This window comes from Bactrocera dorsalis, chromosome 4 (assembly GCF_023373825.1).
Source record: "Bactrocera dorsalis isolate Fly_Bdor chromosome 4, ASM2337382v1, whole genome shotgun sequence".
Classification (NCBI taxonomy): Eukaryota; Metazoa; Arthropoda; class Insecta; order Diptera; family Tephritidae; genus Bactrocera; species Bactrocera dorsalis.
In genome coordinates, this window is record NC_064306.1 from 42,275,625 (window position 1) to 42,295,739 (window position 20,115).

General features: G+C 35.6%; 2 protein-coding genes across 2 annotated transcripts; one reads left to right on the forward strand and one right to left on the reverse strand.

The window, feature by feature from the left end:
* Positions 1-870: 870 nt before the first annotated feature.
* Positions 871-9,711, reverse strand: LOC105224133 (sorting nexin-25). Its single transcript, XM_011202122.4, has 13 exons — positions 8,472-9,711; positions 8,067-8,163; positions 7,846-7,980; positions 7,443-7,619; positions 7,088-7,260; positions 6,773-7,021; positions 6,343-6,500; positions 5,547-6,275; positions 4,683-4,859; positions 4,485-4,622; positions 4,018-4,415; positions 3,508-3,790; positions 871-3,446 (listed from the first exon to the last, which is right to left on the reverse strand). The coding sequence occupies exons 1-13, from the start codon at positions 8,758-8,760 to the stop codon at positions 3,156-3,158; spliced, it is 3,294 nt and encodes a 1,097-aa protein (XP_011200424.2). The 5' UTR covers positions 8,761-9,711; the 3' UTR covers positions 871-3,155.
* Positions 9,712-10,269: 558 nt separating this feature from the next.
* On the forward strand, positions 10,270-20,050 carry LOC105224132 (anaphase-promoting complex subunit 1). Its single transcript, XM_029549378.2, has 19 exons — positions 10,270-10,403; positions 10,550-10,833; positions 10,896-11,265; positions 11,323-11,508; positions 11,571-12,026; positions 12,090-12,213; positions 12,284-12,439; positions 12,560-12,752; positions 12,816-13,006; positions 13,098-13,205; positions 13,263-13,872; positions 13,980-14,240; positions 14,300-14,462; positions 15,097-16,173; positions 16,277-16,817; positions 16,886-17,341; positions 17,524-17,778; positions 17,844-18,171; positions 19,042-20,050. The coding sequence occupies exons 2-19, from the start codon at positions 10,810-10,812 to the stop codon at positions 19,474-19,476; spliced, it is 5,934 nt and encodes a 1,977-aa protein (XP_029405238.2). The 5' UTR covers positions 10,270-10,403; positions 10,550-10,809; the 3' UTR covers positions 19,477-20,050.
* Positions 20,051-20,115: the final 65 nt, after the last annotated feature.

Here is a 20,115-nt window from a genome sequence, read left to right on the forward strand (position 1 = left end):
TATTACTGTATCTTATATAAAAGTAATTCCGTCAAATATTTAAAAGATACAACTAAATTTTTTCCTACACATTATCCAAGCTTTCCTCCCCAATATGCTTGTACGCAACGCAGGGCACTTTGTCTCTTTGTCATCGTGTGCTGGTCTCTTCGGAGTACCCAATTTGGTGCCTTATTGCGGTACAAAATTCGCTGTACTCGGTTTCATGCAGGTAAGTAGTAGAAGACTTGTCATCGTTGGTCTCATTTCGCCAATGAGGAACAGCTTCTAAGCCATGCTTTTAATTTTGATCTACTTTCAGGCGTTGAGCGAGGAATTACTATTCAAGAACCCACAGAATAATGTGAGTACTCACTTTTCTGTCCACAATTAATTATTTTTTTTTTATTTTTTACAAATCGCCTTTCTCCATTCATTTTTTCAGATCAAACTTACAACCATCTATCCATACATGGTCGATACCGGTCTCTCTACTCTACCTAGTAAAGCCCTCAGACGCGGCAGCGAACATCATTCGGGCATAACGCACCAGCTTGGAGCACGCTAGTGTACCACGAGCATGGTTGTATGTGGAAAAAATTGGACGTTTGCTGCCTCGTAACGCTATGGGTTTAATTGATAGCTTCCTCGGCATTAGCATAGACTCAGATAAATGAAGGCACGCGTTGGAAATTGTATAAGTAATTCAAAAAAATTTGTAGAGTTACACCGTGACAACACCAAGAATAAATATTATTAAGTTACGCTCTAATTCCTGGTCTACATAAACACATACTATGTACTTCTATACATATACACATGTACGTAATTTTTTTGCCACTTTTTTAAAGTGTTTGTTATTCCAATACAGTGATCAAAATAAAACAATAATTTTTCGTAAAATGTTACATAAATGTGTTGGTTGCTTTTTTATTCTTTATTTATGTATATGCAATGGTACATAACGGGTGATGTATGCCGTTGGCTTTCTATTGAATTTTGAATAACGTTTTGTCTTTTGAACATGCAGATACATACAGACGTTATGGATTTTGAAAAAGAACTCACATGTATATATATATATATTTATATATATTTCAATTATTGTTTTGTGTACATGTATACATAGATTTGTTTGTATGTATGATTACGTACATATACTTTGTGTTCCCTTTCGGCAACTTTTGCGTTAACTTTCCTTTTGCTATGTTTTATTTTTAATTTTGCTATTTCCTTTTTATTGCTATTTGCTTTAATTCGAGTTGGTGGCTACATTCGGTAACTGTCAAACATACACATACATATAAATATATATTTCAAAAACTCTATTAGCTAATATTTGTAGTTGTGTGTTTTATTTGTGTGTAAAAAGACATTTCTGGAAATCACAATCCCTTCCCACTCTTTTCTAACAAAATCACTTAGAAACTTAACGCTAACACATACATATTTCATATAATATCATTTTGCTATAATTTACTATAATGAGTACTTGCTTTTTGTATGCAATTACAAATAATTACAGTTAATGTTGTGTTTTGTGTTTTTCGAATTTATACTTTTACGTACACAAATATAGTTTGGAATGTTATTGTTTTGTTTGTGTGCATAGTTCATTATTATTGCAATCCGACATCTCGAAACTAATACTGGTTATTATTGTATTGGAACAGGGTTGCATATAATGGATTGAAAGATATTTAATTAACAGTTAAATTAAAATTTTATTTTGTGTTTTAATCACGAAAAATTTAATTACGAATAATTTTCAAATTTTTAATCCGGATTAAAAATTTGTTTTTAATAAAAAAAATTTATTTTATTTTATTTTTTTATATTTATTAATTTTTTTATATTTAATAAACAAAATTATTTTTAATAACAAATTTCTAATTCGAATTAAAGATTTATTTTTGATAAAAACAATTATTTTATTTTATTTTTTTAATATTTATTTATAATTTTTTTATTTTAAGTAATTTTCAAATTTCTAATCTGGATTGATATTATTTTATTTTATTTTTTTATATTTATGTTATTAAAAATAAGTTTTAATTCGGATTAGAAATTTGAAAATTAATTTAAATTAATTAATTAAAATGCCTGATTAAACACAAAAAAATAGTTCCAATATCAGGACTACCGTATTGAAAATTAAAAACTTTAATCCCGAGCATAAAATACAAAAAATAATATTTTTAAATTCCATTAAAAAAATATTTCAAAATTAAAAATAAGAAAAAACTTGTTTTAAAATTAACTTTTTGCGTACTTCATTTAAAATAAAGAATAAAATTTTAAATTTTTCATCTCAATAACGGTATTAAGAAATTAAAATCTTATTTTTAATCACAACATCGGGATTAAAAATCGAAAATTTAAAACTGATCCAAAATTTTTTAATTAAAAAATTTGCAGCCCTGGATATAACTTTCAGTATTTAATTCCAAATTGAAAATATTATTTCGAATTGAAAGTTTAACATTAAATTAAAGTTATAATTAATTTATTTAAAAATTAATTTTTAATATTAAATTTGATTTATAAATAATTTATAATTTGATTTATAATTAATTTAAAAATAAATTTTTAAAATTAAATTTAATGTTAAACTTTCAATTTTTAATACCAAATTGAGAATTTAATATTTAATTCAAGTTTTTTTAATTAAAAAATTTGCAACCCTGTATTGGATAAATGAATAAGAGTCAAAACAAAATAAATAAAAAAACAAAGTTTTTAACAAAAATTAAAAAAAAATACACAAAATAAGTTTAAAACTTAAAAACATCGTCACAGTTAGAGTTAAAAATCAAAAATAATATCTTCGCACAGAAAATTGTCATATTTCATAGAAATTAATTATCACTAAAAAACGTTAGTTTATAAACACATACATACATATATAAGAGATTTAATAACGGGTTTTAACATAAATGAGTGTAGATGCAGTAAAAAGGAGCAAAGCGCTTTGAATAATCACATTTTCTTAATATATAACCACCTAAAAGTTTAAAGCCATATATGGTCACTTAGTATATACATACATACATATATATTGCGTATATATAATGCCCTTAGAAGTAATGTTGTATATTTTGGTTGTAAAATTGTTTTTTTTTTTTTCATTTACTACTTTGGTGCTAAATTTGTTTTTTCGCTTGTGCTTATAAACACTATTTACCATTGGCGAAGTGATGTTGTTGAAATTGCAAAGGTTGTGGCTTTTCGTACGATTGTTGGTATGTTGTGTGCAGCTGATTGTTGTTACTACTGCCACCACTGCCTGCTGCAGCCGCCGCAGCTGCTTTTGTTGTTGTCGATGTGATCAAAGTAGTAGCGGCATGACTGTAGTTGGTTGAGCCCGCTGACGCCGTTGTGTTGTGGTGTGCGGCCGATTTCGCACCCGGCAGTTTTAGCTGACGTATCTCAGGGAAAAATTCGATCATAAGAATTTCAAGCAGCTCCTGTAGTGATTGGAGTACAAAATGTTACACGAAAAAAAGGAAAAATTGCATTTGGACTCACATAAAAGAGTTGCTTGTTGTATGTGGGATTTTGCATCGCTTCAAAGACTTTCAGCACACCATGTTTAGCAGTTTGTGCGCCCACTAGATTGCACAGCACCTCAGGTATATGGTCCATGAGCAAGTCCTTGGCAGCGTTGCGTGTCATTTCCTTGATGTCGTCCGAACGTACGGGATACGAAGAGGCCAGCACGCCACCGGGCCAAAAGGATTTTAATATGGCAGAGAAGTAGTAGTGCAGCATCGATTCCTCAAACAAATAGGCCACCGATTCGCGAATTTGTCTGGAAGAAAGGCCGAACAAAATCAAATGCTTGTAAGGAAAAATTTTTTATTTGACAAGTTATCTTCACGACATTAAACATGAATTATTATCCAAAACAACAACAAAATCTCTAGAGAAATTGTTCAGATCGGATCCCATTACATATAGATATCTTAGAAACTGATCGTTTGTTAAGGATTTTATAGCTTTTTTTCGTATAATATTTTTCCACATTTATTTCCTTACCTATTTATTGTGCGGCCATAGGTGATCTGCACAAACGATATCAAGCTCTTGCGCAACCACTTGAAAACACCACCCATGTCGAAAATTTCGCCCAGCAAAGCGTATAATGGTTCCGCTATGGAGTCTTTGCTATCTAAATCAGCTAAAAGCTTTGTGTCCACACTGGGATCCCCCTCCAGATAAGTCGAAATATCCTCATCATCACGATGTAAACCCCAAAAGGGATCATTCGCCTTGCTTAATTCGCCGGCTTTCGCAGCGTCGCTCTTGAACAAAGTGGATAATGAGAATTTCGATTTCTTCGGTGAGGGCAACGTCTGTTTGAGATGTTCGGAACTGGGGCTGAGAAAGCTGTAAATAGCTTCGCTGCCATTTAAATGATCATCCTCCAGTATGAACTGGTGTTTCAAAAGAAAAAAAAATGAAATAATTAATTTTGCAACAACAACAATGCTAGTTGTATTTACATTTAAAAATTTCTGTATTTGTCCTTTAGCCTTTTCGAGCGCATGGCGATCATTTTTCAGAAAGAAAAATTTGAAGTTCGTTGGCAGATCGAGCGATTTAATATTTGAATTTACATGCCGAAGCTTGCGTTGTAACTCCTGAAATGAAAATATTGAGGATTCAAGTATAAATATCGGTGGCCTCTTCCTGCTACTCACATGCACTTGATTTAATGAACGCATCACGACCCAACCACTGGATATCGCACCCGGGCGGGCATACAGACCACCAGCTTTACCTGAACTGCTGCTGTTTTCGGCTGAGCGCGGCATATTGATGTCTTCATCAACATGCACTAGTATCATGAATTGCAAAGACTCTTTCTCGTCAGAAATCTAAAATATAGACGTTGTAGTACACATAGTAAATTAGTAATAAAGAATATAAACAAAAAAATAAAAAAATTAATTTAAAAAAAAATGTAAAAAAAGTTTACAAAAATTTAAAAAAGTTAAAAAAAATATTAAAAAAAAAATTAAAAAAAATATTAAAAAGGAAAAAAAAAGAAAAAAAAATTAAAAAAAAATATCAAAAATTAAAAAGTTAAAAAAAATAAAATAAATATGAATTAAAAAAAATAACAAAAATATATAAAAAAATTTAAAATATGTAAAAAAAACTAAAAAATAAATATAAAAATATATTTAAAATTAAAGCTTAAAAAAATTAAAAAAATAAAATATTCACAAAATTAAAAAAATGTTTAAAAAATTAAAAGAAATTTGAAACAAAAAAATTTTAAGAGGAAGAATTAAAAAAAACAATAAGAGAATATATGAAAATATAAAAAAATTATTTCAAATTTAAAAAAAAACTAATTTAATATGAAAAATTATAAAAACAGGACATAAAAAATTTATTTAAAATTTTTAAAAACTAATTAAATTAATTTAAAAAAATATATATAAAAAATTATGAATTATTTGATCAAAAATATATAAAAATTATATTTTTTTAATAATAAAATTTTGTCACACAAAATTAGTAAAAATGACGAAAGCGGATATTTATACCACGCCTACCTCCACGCTTTGCAGCGTCGCCTTCCACTTGCCCAAATGCTCAGTCCATGCATCCGTACGTTTCAGATGCGTCTCCGTTTGTCGTTTTTCATTTTTCAACCACTCCATCTCCTTCTCTAATATCTGCAACACCTTGGACTCAGGCTTCACCGAACATTTCAGCGCATCCAAAGCTTGACTCTTCTTATCTATGCGCTCCTGCAGCTGTTCGAGCTTACGACGTGCATACGATGTATGCGCTGCCACATCCAATGTTGTATTAGCATCGTCTGCACCCTCAAGCGCAGTATTTGACTCGTCCGCTACAGCATCGCTACCGTTGATTGTACGCAGCAATAAGGTGGGATCTTTAAAATCATCCGAGTTGAGCGCCTCACGCAATTGCCGATATTGTTCGCTCAGCACAAATGAGGCGTAATACTTTTCTTCTAAGCTTTTTAAGATATTCTTTTGTATGTCATAAAATATATCGGGACCGGTGTCGCCGAGCAGAAATGTTTCGATAAGTTTGCGTTCATGTTTGTCTATCTGGATTTCAGGCTTTGGCACGCGTATGTAAGTGTAGAAAATTTCCGTACCCAATTGATGCCAAGCAGATTTGTGCGAATGTTTCAATTCCTCGACGGCCAAGTAAAAACCAACGAGTGCACTGGCCTTTAGTGGTTCCAAAAAGAGGGTTAAGTAACGGCGTCCAACTGCGGTGCTTAAGACTTCAATGAGAGACAAGTCCTATAATAGTTAAATTTTGTTAATTCGTTTGTGAGATGATAATAAAAACAGTTAATTATTATTTTACCACATCACTGGTATAGTTGCCGTTCCAACCGTACTTGGACAAGTTTTTCTCACACTGCGCTTTGGCAAATGTCAGCTGCTGCACATAACGTTTCAAACGCACAGCGGCATTCATTTCCGACTTCGACAGACTGTGATCGTCGGTGTCGGGATCAAGTCCTAAAAATAAATTATGTATTAAAAAAAAACTATTAAAAAAATTATTAAAAAAAATATTGAAAAAAATATATTAAAAAAAAGGATTGAAAAAAATATTAAAAAAAAAAGGGATTGAAAAAATTATTAAAAAAAAAAAATTATAAAAAAAAATAAAAATTAAAAATAAATTTAAAAAATATGTTTTAGTTTTTAATAAATAATAAAATTTTTATAAAAATAACAAAAAATATTTAAAAATAAATAAAATTTGCAATACTCAGCGTGCCACTCACCTTTGGCACGTTGTAAATTTTGTATTGTTGTCGCATGCATCAGATCATTTACAATGCTTTTCCGTATTAACGACAACTCCTCTAAATTGCCTGCATTGTTTATGATTTTTAAGAAGTCTTCAAAGCTTGCTGCATACTCATAACTGCGTTTACTAATGGCAGCCGCTGCAAGACGCGTCTCGATATTTTGTACAATTTTCTGATTGATGTAATCCGGTGATGTGAGCATTTTTATCAATGGAAAGAATACTGCAAAAATGATGGCAAATGTTAATAAACAATAAAAAAGAAGATTTAACAGCAATTTATACAAACTTTTATAAGAGAGTATCTCGCTAAGTAGCACTTTAAGCGGTGGTAGAGAGTAGCCGCGTGGCAGTAAGAGAATTATCATAATTTCACTAAGCCTGCGCAGAAACTTCAATTCCGTATCCTCATCCACCAGATACGAATTGGTGGAGAACACAAGTGGATTGCCGGTTTCAGCGCTGATAAAAATTAAAATTTAAGTATATTAAACTTAATTTTTAAGGTTAAGTGTACACAAGAGTAGAGTAAACAGGAAAAAGCGTTAACTTCAGTTACACTGAAGCTACATATAATACCCTGCACAAATACAAAAATTTCCACACAAGAACTTAATTTTGACACATAAAAACATAAAACTTACGTTCTTGCTTCCGCTATCCGTATTTTCTCTAAATGCACCGTGACACGATTCACCATATCCACAGCTATAATCTTAGCTGCATCAATTTTCAAGCCACGATTGTGTAACTTTTGTATCGCATTCCAAAAGTCTTCGCGCACAATATCGTTCATCAATTTCGGTTGAGTTACCACGTGACTAAAGGGGGTAAAGTATAAAATTACAAATATGTATACATATATTTACTTGAATCATAGCAGGTGGCATATGGAACAAAGGCATATGATAAACAAAGCGCAATATTTAAAGAAGCTCATTTAAAGATTGAGTCATGCAATTATTGTTTTAAGAAATGTGGCTCCAATGGCAAACATCGTTACGTGTATCAACCATTGGTATGCGCAAATATTAGCATGGAACATACCCCAGCCAATGGGTCATAAAGTCACGTAAGACATATTCAATAATCTGCTGCAGCTGCAAGTCCACAGTTTTTCCAAAGATAAGCGGTAAATTTGATGCATTCTTAATGGGAATGGGCAGGTCGAAAATGCTGCTCCTTAAATTTAAAAAAATACAACATATGTAAATATATGTAGATATATAGAACATACTAAATTTTTTTTTGGTAAAATATGCACTTACTTCGTTGCATTGTAAAGAATATTTGTTGGTTCACGTTTCGGTGGCGGCGCCTCTGTGCTCGTAAATATGTAGTGCACGTATACTGTGCCTGCCACAGCTGTGAATTAAGAAAATAATTAAATAAATTATGTATTTTTCCAGTTCGAAGAATGTGTGGTAGCGATAAATGCCGTTAACTAGCAATCACTTCAATTCAATTTAAATATTTTTGATTCGATTATGAAAGTGATATACGAACAGAAGCGCAAACGCACACAAGTATAATTTGAAGCCACGTAATATGACTGATAAGCACGAAAATTGATACACTAAACAAAAATAAATCAACTGGGGCGTTGCAAAGACGCGTTGATAGTGAATGTACATAATTGCATACATACATAGAAGTAAATATTTTACACTCACCTGCTATCACTAGAAACGAGGAATATATGAAGAATATGAAGAAAAAGAAAAATGCCGGGTAGTACCAAATGATGGCTAATAGCGTCAGCACAGCTGCGGAAGTGATTATCTTCCAATTCAGTTGTAGCAAACGTAAAGCGCGCGTAGCCAAAAGGAATGCGTTCCGTGTGGTTAGTTTGCCGGTGCTTAGTATGTGCCATGTAGACAGTGGTGATGACGTTGTCAACGATGCAGTTGCAGCGGACGTCGGCAGCGGATCGATGGGAAACAACGGTCGATCAAGGGTCATTTTGAGGCGGCGTTGCGCCAACGGCAGTTGACGTGTTGTGCTATCTCACAGCGACCTAGTTGTCAGTCAGGTTATTTATTGCTATGAAAGTTTTTACTTTTTAATATTTGATAACGTTGATTGCACGCATTGTACAAAACAGCCTTGTCACTGCCGATTGTGGATTATAGCAGGTGTTGTGTCACACGTTCGTCTACCAACATACATATGTACGGACACACATATGTATGCGTATATATAGCAGAACATACAGCAGCAATATTTCAGCAGCCGTTGTACAGAAGTTATTTTATTTAATAATGTAAAATCTAACTAATGTTAGTTTTCGTCAATAATTTCTTTAAGCACAGATAGATATACAAGTATGTAAGCACTTTAAGTAGGCAACAAGTTGACAAATTGGCACAATCTGCTAAAATGTTGTGGGCGTCGACGCGGACAGCAGTTGTCGTTTGTGTCAGCCTCCCAGTTCCTCAAAGTAACTGTGTGCATTCATATATATTTACATATATGTATATTTATCGCATTAAACTTCCTGGTAAAAAATCTTGAAACTTAGCGCTGCAACATACTAGGCTTGATTATCCTCTACATCTTTTCATTATTGCGTTTTAAATATCCATTTAGTTCCGCTTCCGATTAAAATTTAGTATATATTTACGTCTGAAGCGCTTATTTGCTCTTTTTGTGTTGCACTTAGATAACAAATCAGACTGAATCATTCACTAATCATCGCAACATAAGTTTCTTTTCACTTGCTGTTCATTAATAGTACGAATTTTTATGTGCGCACTTCTCTTTTCGTGGGAACTCGCCCGATGACTACTTCACTGATTTCTGTTACGGATTTAATTGCCCTACCACTTAAAATTCTGATTGACTCCAATAGAAGACGGGCTGAAAATTTTTTACAATCAAGTGATTTGCGAAGGACGTACGAAACAAAAACGATAAAATGCGAAAATGTAGCTAACAAGAAAATGTCAGAGAGCAGAATGTGTGAGCAAAACGCAGAGCCCGTGTTTTTGTACCAATTTTGTTTGTATTTGGGATTCGTAACTTTCGCGCCAATTTGCATAAACGATTTATTTACTTAAGATGGCGCTGTTGGCCTTGTGTATTGCTTTGATAATTTTCGTAAACAAGCCGGAAAATGTGCAGAAAGAAGATTGAAATAAAAGTGAAAAAGATAGATCAAACAAACCCTGCACGAAATAATTTGTTTATGAGAGAGAAAATTAAAATATCAAGATAAACTACTAGTTATTTTCACTTGACTAAAAGTAAAAAAAGTCGCATTTTTGTTCGGCTAGTGTGAAAAAGTAATCTATTTTTCCTTGGATGTTTAATCCTGTTAATGCAATTACATTTGTGTCATTTTGTCTCTTTCCATGTTATCGTTTACAGGTGTTGTACCTTATCGGTTTTGTTTTGTTTGTCAGTATGGCATATATGGATTATCGAATCTATTGACAGACTGTTTGCTGCGGAATATGTTAACTGAATATTACCTCTGCTATCCATATCTGTTAGCGATTGTATAATCTTCCTATTGCTTTTATTTATTTATAATTCGTGTGCCCATTTCCCTTGCGTATTGTGATATTCTCAAACTCATTCAATCTTTGAATACAAAACAATAAGTAAGAATAATGTTTCATAAATTTATTGTTTTATTTATGAGTGCTTGATACATAATTAAAAACCATATTTATGTTTTAGCATTTATTAAGAAGACCTTTGAATATATGTTTGTGCTATACATTTACATATATATTCTTTTTATTAGAAACCCCTACAACTCACATGTGGGTTAATGTGCAAACATTCATTGCGAAATTACAAATCGAACAGAACTGCGAAAATTGAAAATTTGTTAACAATTATCACTTGCCGGGAAACAACAAAAAACAATAAATACTTCTACAATATCCAAACTAACGCTATTTTCAACAGGATTCATTCTGTGAAATAACTAAAAGCGTTTGAATTTTATTTAATCCCTAACAAACTGGAAATTTCGCAAATCTGGATGAAACTAGCGAAGTTATGATTGCCGCCTCTGAACCTTTGGTGAGACGATAAGTAAAGTAAAATTTATAAATAAATAAATATATTTCATTATTTTCGTGAAGGAGTTCATTCCTCGGGGTCGACAGGCGGTTGAGGAGCATCCGGGTCCCACTGATGTAAAAGCGCACAATCACTTGTCCACAGAACATGTGCTGCTACAACGCATGCAGAATGTAAATATTTCCGCATCGGATGAGCATAATGAATTTTGGTGTGTGCGTGAAATTTTCGAGGATTTGAATGAAGATATAGCCGGAGTTCGTGGCAATCAGTCAACAAATGTTCAATGCGACAAAGATGAAGGTGACAATAAAGCATATTTGCAGCAGCAACAGCGTGCTGCATATGCGGACGTCGATTATATGTGCGAGTATCTTGTCAATTCCGAAGAGGAATTGTATGTGAAAAAGAACACAGCAGTGTGGACAAAAGGTGCTGTAATAACAAATACTTCAAATCCTATTTATTAATTAATGTTCGATTAAACAGGCTTACTAGATGAGAATGGCGTTATGCCGCGTTTATGCTTCACCTGTGAGACCCCAATTAAATTTGCTTTCTTCTGCAGTAAAGCATTTGTGATTGGCAAGCGCGATGCCCGTAGCAAAAATACAGCTTCTACCAGAAAGTCAAATACCGAACAGGAAGAAGACTTCAGCGCAATTTGCCTAATTGGTAGATAACCTCACATAATGGTGTATATTATTTTAAATATATTTATATATTTTAATATGTAGATCAAACCGCTCTCCACATCTACTGTAGTAATGGTGAGGATTACCTCTGCAATCTCGAATTTCCGGTGTCGCATGTGTGGCCCACATCGTTCGGCATTCTTTTGGAGAAGGTAGCTTCCAGTGCCATTATACAGAATACCGCAATTTCCATGCCGCGTCTGTTCTCGCTCGCACATCCATTACAAGAAATTTGTCCCGTAATCTGTAAAACAGCTACAAATGTCGGTTATCTTGTCGAGTCCGACTACAATATAATATATTCTTCGGAAAACTCAGATCTTGTGCTTTTGTATGACAATCGAATAGGAAAGCAATTTATTTCACGATTACGTAAAGCGACCGAAGAGGAAATACAATATGTAGGCATACAGAATGAAACTGCACTTGGCGGTACGGTTGGTGGACTGCCGCAACACTCTTTAAATCGCGGTGCCGCTGGTGGTATTGGTGGAACAGGTAACTAATTAATTACTTAAAGTTTTTATTTTAGTTTATTTTAATCCAATTCTTATCGCTTAGCTACACCAAAACACAGCACCGCACATTTGGGACGCTCCAGCTTAGGCAATCCAAATTATTCCGCGCATATTGGCAAATTTTTATCCAGTGCGCATTCATTGAGTGGCGCGTTTGGGAATTTAAAGTAAATATATTTGCAAAATGCATATAATACCAGTAAATATTTATCGTAATAACTTTTTTTTTGTATTTAGTCGTACCGCATCCCCTTTAAATCATCTACAGTCCACTATCGGCCAGCACTCTATATCAATGCAAGATATACGAAAAGTAGGTCAGGCGCAGCCCTCAAAGCCTATAGTACCGGAATTGTGTTTGGAACACATCTGGACTGAAAGCACATATGGAAAGTATGTTTGTTTGTTTATGTAAACATTATTATATTGTTACCATAGAAAATGGTTATTTTGTCTACCTAATAAATTATCATATTCTCTATATTTAAAATTATTGTATTATATATCTATTAGCAATCGTGAATTTGGCGAAATCTCAAATCGTGCTTTCATACACACCGATTTGGTGGGACAAATATACTTTTGCTATTTGTTACCATTCTCCTGCAAGCTACAGCTGGTGCGTCTGGTTAATTATGGCACGAAAGAGCTAAAAATATCGAGTAAAACCTTAACTATACCAGCCAAGGATGCGGTGTCATTAGAGGTACTCGTAACTTTTATCAATTTATATTTGATTTGCATTAATTTATCAATATTCGAATTGTAGCGTCTGCGCATGATTGCCGTTTTGGACCCGTCCGGTAGTTTAATCTTGTATACAGGCGCAGTTATGGTGTCTAAAGTACATGTTGCCGCCGCAATGGGTAGTACTAGTGTATGCGCTGGCAATGTGACGCCCACTACGAATGCAACAGCAAGTACGCTAGCCGGAAAATCACCAAACACATCGTTTCCTCGGTAAAATTTGTGATTTCAGTTTATAAAATAGCGTTTCATGTAAAATACCGTTCAATTTATTTGTATACGCTTATGTATTGCATATTTTCAGACGTAGCAGCCTTTTGCCAACCATACAGAAACCCACCGATACTACGTTCGAAGAAGAATTACATTTGTTATCGCCTGTGCATCCACTACAGCCACAATTCCCAAATCGGTAAGCCTGAAATTTCGGTTGTATTTCTTAGAAAAACTTAAATTTTTTCTTTTACAGCAAAAACAGCAACGTTTGCTTGAGTTTGCGTGATCCGGCTGGGAATCGTTTGACTTTGGTCTACCCATTTGGCAAAATGTATCGCATTGAATTACCACAAATTAATGAAACGAAATTCATTTCCCGTTGTATGGGTGCAATGCGCCGTATTTTGAATCGAGCACAATTCATGCAGCTAATTACCCGTTGGTATGGTGCACGCAATCCACCAGGTTCACGTGATTATAGCAGCGCCCAAGAATGGGAAATTTTCCGAAATGTGCTCATGGATCTCATGGGTTGCAGTGCAGCCACACATGAACCTACCATCAACACGTCACTCTCCTATACTGCTGATGAGCCGAAGAAACGGCGTAAAAACGATGAGATTACCGAAGGTACTGCTGCTGATTGGGAATTTATGTTGGCTGTACTTAATGAAGATGTCAGCGGCTGCGTAAATGCTGACATAAAAATGGAAACAGAGCCTGCTGCTGCGGCGGTATGTAATATCGATGTGAGCGCGGGTTTGTTCAGCAGCATACCGGCGATCTTCTATGGTTTACATATGTTGTATGAGGACTTTAAGCTGGATGAAACTATGCATGATTGTTTACCACATTTGGTGAAGGTGATTGTTTAGTTTATATGTTTATGTTTATATTAATATTTATATTATTATACCTTGAAAATGGTCAAAAAATATCTTTATTGCATCACATTTATTACTTTTCACAGTTTCTGCATCAATTCGCACTTGACATGCAGCTGACCACTTATACTTTCCATTATACCCTGGATTATCCCGATTTGGTACACTCAACAAAGAAATTGTGTAAGTTTACAGAAGAACATGCCACACACATGAGCTCCAAAGGGCTGCTGCAAAGCGTTGCTCCAAGCGTTTATAAGCACTTGGAACATATTTTGCGCGGAAGAGACACATCACAGTATACATACGTGGAGGGACTGAATGACTTAAGTCGAAATGTGCTACAGGTATAGTTGGATTGAATTTGAAAGATTTACTTAATTTTCCATGATTATTTTCTGCAAAGGTCATATCACTGATAATGCATGGCGCAGATAGAATAAAAGATTGGATCAAACCGCTAGAATTCGCTGACTCAGTGCATTCCTATTACCCGAAACGACCGAAACGTTTTATATCCACGACTGTGCCGCGTGCCGAGCAAGTCATACAAATGCTGTTAAATATGAGTAAGTTTGTAAAACCCAGAAGGAAACGTCGGAGGTCTTATAAAGTAATTGAAATGATAAGCAAAACTCGCTGTGTTGATTTAGCGCTGTCCGTCTGTCTGAATCCACGCATACTAGTGCCTCGGTTATGAGATATCGATCTGAAAACTTGCACACCTTATTTTCTCCCCAAGAAGCTGCTCATTTCTTTGAACCGTCGATATCGGATCACTTAGGATAAAGCTGCCATACAAATTGTTAAATTAAAATAAAGTTCTTATATGAAAAACTTTTTTATTTGAAAAGATATCTTCAAGAAATTTGGCACAGACTATTTTCCAAAGCAACGCTACATTTTGCGAATAAATTGGCTTGATCGGACCCCTACAGCAAATAGCTGCCATATAAACTGTCCGATCAAAATAAAGTCCTTGTATGGAAAACTTTTTTATTTCACATGAAATCTTTACAAAATTTGGCATAGACGATTGCCCAAGGCTTCCCTACAATCTTCCAAAATATTGTCCAGATCGGACTACTAAGATATATAGCTGCCATACAAACTAACCGAACAAAATAAAAATACAAATTTTTTCTTCCTTTTTTGTAATATCAACTGCGCACAAGTTTCTAAGACCAATTTTATTACCAATAGATATTACACGTACTGACATCGCACGTCTGCCCGTCGCGCTCCACCTCATCATCGCTGAATGTTTGGAGCAAGCACGTCTATCGCCGCCTATCGGTTGCTCAGCTGCCACCTACGAGTTGATTTTACGCACAGAATTAGTTGCACACGCGCTGTTGCAAGACGATTCACCTTCTAATGGTGTGTGTAGACCGCAGCAAAAGTCACATGTTGATGCCGAAGACTCATTGTCGGCACGCTGTCCGCCCGCCACGAACGGCATATCACACATGGAAGCCGCACTTGACGACGGCATGGATAATATCGACACAAAGTTGCTGAATTTACGCTTTCCCGATGATATGCGTATTGCCGAAGTGCGTCGCCTACTCACCTCATCAGAGCCTGTGCTCATCGATATCGTGCAGAAACCCGGCATGACTGATCATCGTTTCATTGAGGAGCAAGAACGACAATTATTCGCTTTGTGCAAGCGCACCATGGCGCTACCGTTAGGGCGTGGCATGTTTACATTACGCACCTCCATACCCACACCCACCGAACTCATGCCTATACCGAAATTGTGTCTCTCCGGCAAGGAGCCTGTCAAGGGCGCCACAATTGAAATGCAACAAATTGAATTGCCACCAAATATGAGCCTTTGGCCGTCATTTCACAATGGCGTTGCGGCTGGTTTGAAAATTTCACCGAACGCGCGTGATGTTGACTCCACGTGGATTGTTTATAATAAACCGAAAGGTCAAGAAGATGTCTCCACGGAACATGCCGGCTTTCTTATGGGTCTCGGCCTTAATGGTCATCTCAAAACACTTTCGTTTATGAGTATTTATGAATATTTGGTGAAGTGTGAAGAGATGACGAGCGTCGGTTTACTCTTGGGCATTTCGGCAACACATCGCGGTACAATGGATACTACAACAACAAAACTGTTGAGCGTACACATTGAAGCATTATTGCCTACCACGGCGCTGGAGTTAGATATACCACAGAATATTCAGGTGGCTTCGTTGATGGGCATTGGATTTTTGTATCAGGGCTCGGCAAAGCGCCATATAGCCGAGGTTTTGCTACAGGAAGTGGGTAAGTGTTGATAAAGTGTTATTATCGGTATTAAAGTAGTACATTTAATGGAGCAATTTTGTTTTCAATTATTCCCGTTAACATTTAATTTCCACACCGATAGGTCGTCCACCGGGCCCTGAAATGGAGAACAGCGTTGAACGCGAATCGTATGCTTTAACCGCCGGTCTTGCCTTGGGCTTGGTTACATTGGGACTTGGTGAATCGCCGGCCGGTTTACTTGATCTACAAATACCCGATACATTGCACTACTATATGGTCGGCGGCAATAAGCGACAGCTCAGCGGTTCACAAAAAGAGAAGTACAAATTGCCTTCGTTTCAAGTGCGCGAAGGCGACAACGTCAACATCGATGTAACTGCACCGGGTGCCACACTGGCGCTGGGTCTAATGTTCTTCAACACCGGCAATCGTGCCGTTGCCGAATGGATGAATCCACCGAATACGCATTACCTGCTCGATTTGGTACGACCCGACTTGCTCATGCTGCGCACCATAGCACGCGGCTTAATACTCTGGTCCGATATCAGGTCCGACGCTGATTGGTTGTTCGGACAGTTTCCGTCAAATTTCAAAATAGATCTTGAACGTCCCTACTATTGGGGCGATAAGTACGAAACGAGCGTTGATTATGAATCCGAAGCGTAAGTGCGATTAGTTGATACGGTAAAGAAGTCATATACAATTTAATTTGTGTCCACTTTGCTTGCAGTCAGGCTTGGTGCAATGTCATTGCGGGCGCCTCATTCTGTATGGGTCTAAAATATGCTGGCAGCGAGAATCAGGAAGCCTTTAAAACCTTACATAAAGCATTGAAAACATTTATTGGTTTCCAAAGTAAGCATGTGTTCGAATTTGCTGGCTATACAACGGTGGAGTGCTGTCTTATGGTTATTTTGATTTCCATATCCTTGGTATTCGCTGGTTCCGGTGACTTGGAAGTATTACGCATTATACGCTATTTGCGTTCGCGCATCAGTTTTCGTGATCGTTGTCGAGTCAATTATAATCCGAATGTTACATTCGGCTCGCAGATGGCTATACACATGTCGCTGGGTTTGTTGTTTTTGGGCGCCGGTCGTTATACCATTGCGAATACACCAGAAGCTGTAGCCGCGTTAATATGTGCCTTCTTCCCGAAATTCCCAAATCACAGTAACGATAATCGGTATGTATATCTAGGGAGTAAACAGTACTAAAAGGCCTGAAAAGTCGATTTCAGCGAAAAATCGTGTATCAGTAATGCAATATTGGCATTTTTAAGCAAGAAATTACTTTTTGTAAAGAATACTTATTTTTACATTTGTATTATTCACTTCACTATTTCTAAATCCTCTTTACCCCTTTCAGATATCATTTACAAGCCTTTCGTCACTTATATGTGTTGGCCGTCGAACCACGCCTCTTTCTGCCGCGCGATATCGACACGAAGAAGTTGTGTCTCTGCCAGATATCAGTGCTGGAGGTGGGCAGCAAGGAATTGCGTCGCCTACCAATGGCGCCTTGTATGCTGCCGCCATTGCACACTTTACAGAAGGTGATTGTAGACGATGCCAATTATTGGCCGGTTTGCTTTGAGAAGGAGCGCAATTGGGCGCAGTTGCTGTAGGTGTCACAGCCCACTTCTACGACTTTGTCAGTTTAACTATTTAAATTTTTTATATTTACAGCAAAGCTTTGGAGAACTCTGCTTGCATAGACATAAAAAAACGTTCCGGTTGTCTTTCGCATCTCGAGGATCCCGATCGTCTGAAGAGTCTTTTCGCACAAACTCTCACCACCGAACAATATACCTGCTGGCATGTGAACGCTACGGCACTGGAGCGCTTCTCAAATGATCCATTCGTTACTAGTTTCACCGATCGCTTTCTACACATCGATGCAGAGATTATCACACAAGACGAATTGCTCAAAATACAGCAGTTGACGATGCTCTTCTACAATGCTGTTATCAAGGATAAAATGCATGTGCTGCCCATTTATTTAACTACATTCAATGTGAGTGATATTTTTTTTTTTCATATTTAATATTTTCGAAAATTTTTGGTGCGTTGAGGCGAAGTGCTGAAAAATCGAAAAGTGACCGATTGGCGGGTTTTAACTTTTAATATAAAAAGAATCAAGTAAAACGTTAATTTCATTTGCAGCGAAGCTATAGTTTCTCCTCAAATGAACAAGTTTTCATACAATAACTTGTTTTTGATGGGTCAGTTTATATGGAAGTTATACGCTATAGGGGTCTGATCTGAACAACATATTAGAAAATTGTACTGTGTTCTCAGACAAGAATCTATGCAAAACTCCGTGAAAATATCGTGTGAAATAAAAAAGTTTTTCATACATGAACTTAATTTTGATCGGTCAGTTTGTATGGCAGCTATATGTTATAGGGGTCCGATCAAAACAATTTATTCGCAAAATGTAGCGTTGCCTTGAACAATTCACTATACCAAATTTCCTGAAGATATCTTGTGAAATAAAAAAGTTTTTCATACATGAACTTAATTTTGATCGGTCAGTTTATATGGCAGCTATATGCTATATGGGTCCGATAACGGCGGCTCCTACAAATGAGTAGCGAAAACCACTTGTGCAAAATTTCAGAGCAGATATCTCATCATATAGACATATGGTCATGTCTAAATCTGCTCGGCTATTATATTATATATACACATGTTTATTCTTTATAAAGTCTTCGACGTTTCCTTCACCATCTCAAAATTTCTTCAGCACTGTTTTTTCTGCCGCTACAACAACAACAACCTTTTTAAATTGTTGTTTTTATTTATTAAAAATCATTTTAACACGTTTTCGAAAAATTAAAAAGAAAACCATAAATTTCTAATAATTTTCTTTTTTTCCTTCCAGCTAATTCAACGCGTCCAACGCAAGCCCGAAGGCAATGATGTTTGGCAAATAAAATTAATCGACTTGTATATGGAAAAGTATAGACAGCCTCACCTACTCATCACCTCCGAGTTGATGGGCGCACTACTCGAGAAATTTAAAGTGTTCATCGAAAATACGCGCCGTGCAATGGCGTCCATTTTGCATAGTTTCATCAGCACCAGCGCACTTGAGCCAAGTATTATTAGCGAATTGTCAGCGGTGGAGCTGGCGCGCCTCTATTCCGTGGTGAATTTCTATAATTTAACGCCGAATTTATTGATTTTGGTTGATCTTAGCGGTACAGTTAACTACCTAAGGTATTTATACGAGTTCAAGAAGCTCAACTTGGACGTGCAAACCATACATTGTTTAATTAAAATATTACTGCAAACCAGCAGCAACGAAGCTACTTAAAGTTCAGTGAATTTGAAAAGTAGCCAATCGTGCATAAAAGAAAAAGTAATGCTTGTTATCAGTGCGAAGTTGATAATTTTTTTTATATTAAAATATAAATATTTATTGCACAAATACACTGCGTATGCGTAAAATTAGTCGCCGTGGGGTGTACTCTTGAAATTTGGGCATAAAAAAGATGAAGTTACATATATGTATTATAAAATACTGCCTACATTTAGGGGTTTTCGAAGGATGAGGGTTAACTACCTCAACTTTCTTAATTTGAAAAAATTATTTTTAAACAACATTTATATAAGTTATAAAAATCCGGTTACCTCGATTGTCGGATAGAGAAAAAATTGTTACTGATGTCTTCAATGAAATATAAAAAGTGCTGCGCCTAAAACTATACTTTCTGTACTATCATAAACTCAGAAATCCATCTATTGCCTCGAAATTTAATACCTTTTCGGATGCCAAGCAAAAAGTCGAATTTTAAAAATAATTTTTATAAAACTTCTATTTCCCGGATCGACTTTAACTTTTCGGGTAATATTCTCCTACGCATGTAAATTCGTTATATAAGAAAAAAATTCGACTTTTTGAAATTCACTAGTGAATATTACACCTTAAGTGAACAAAGTCCTAACCAAACGG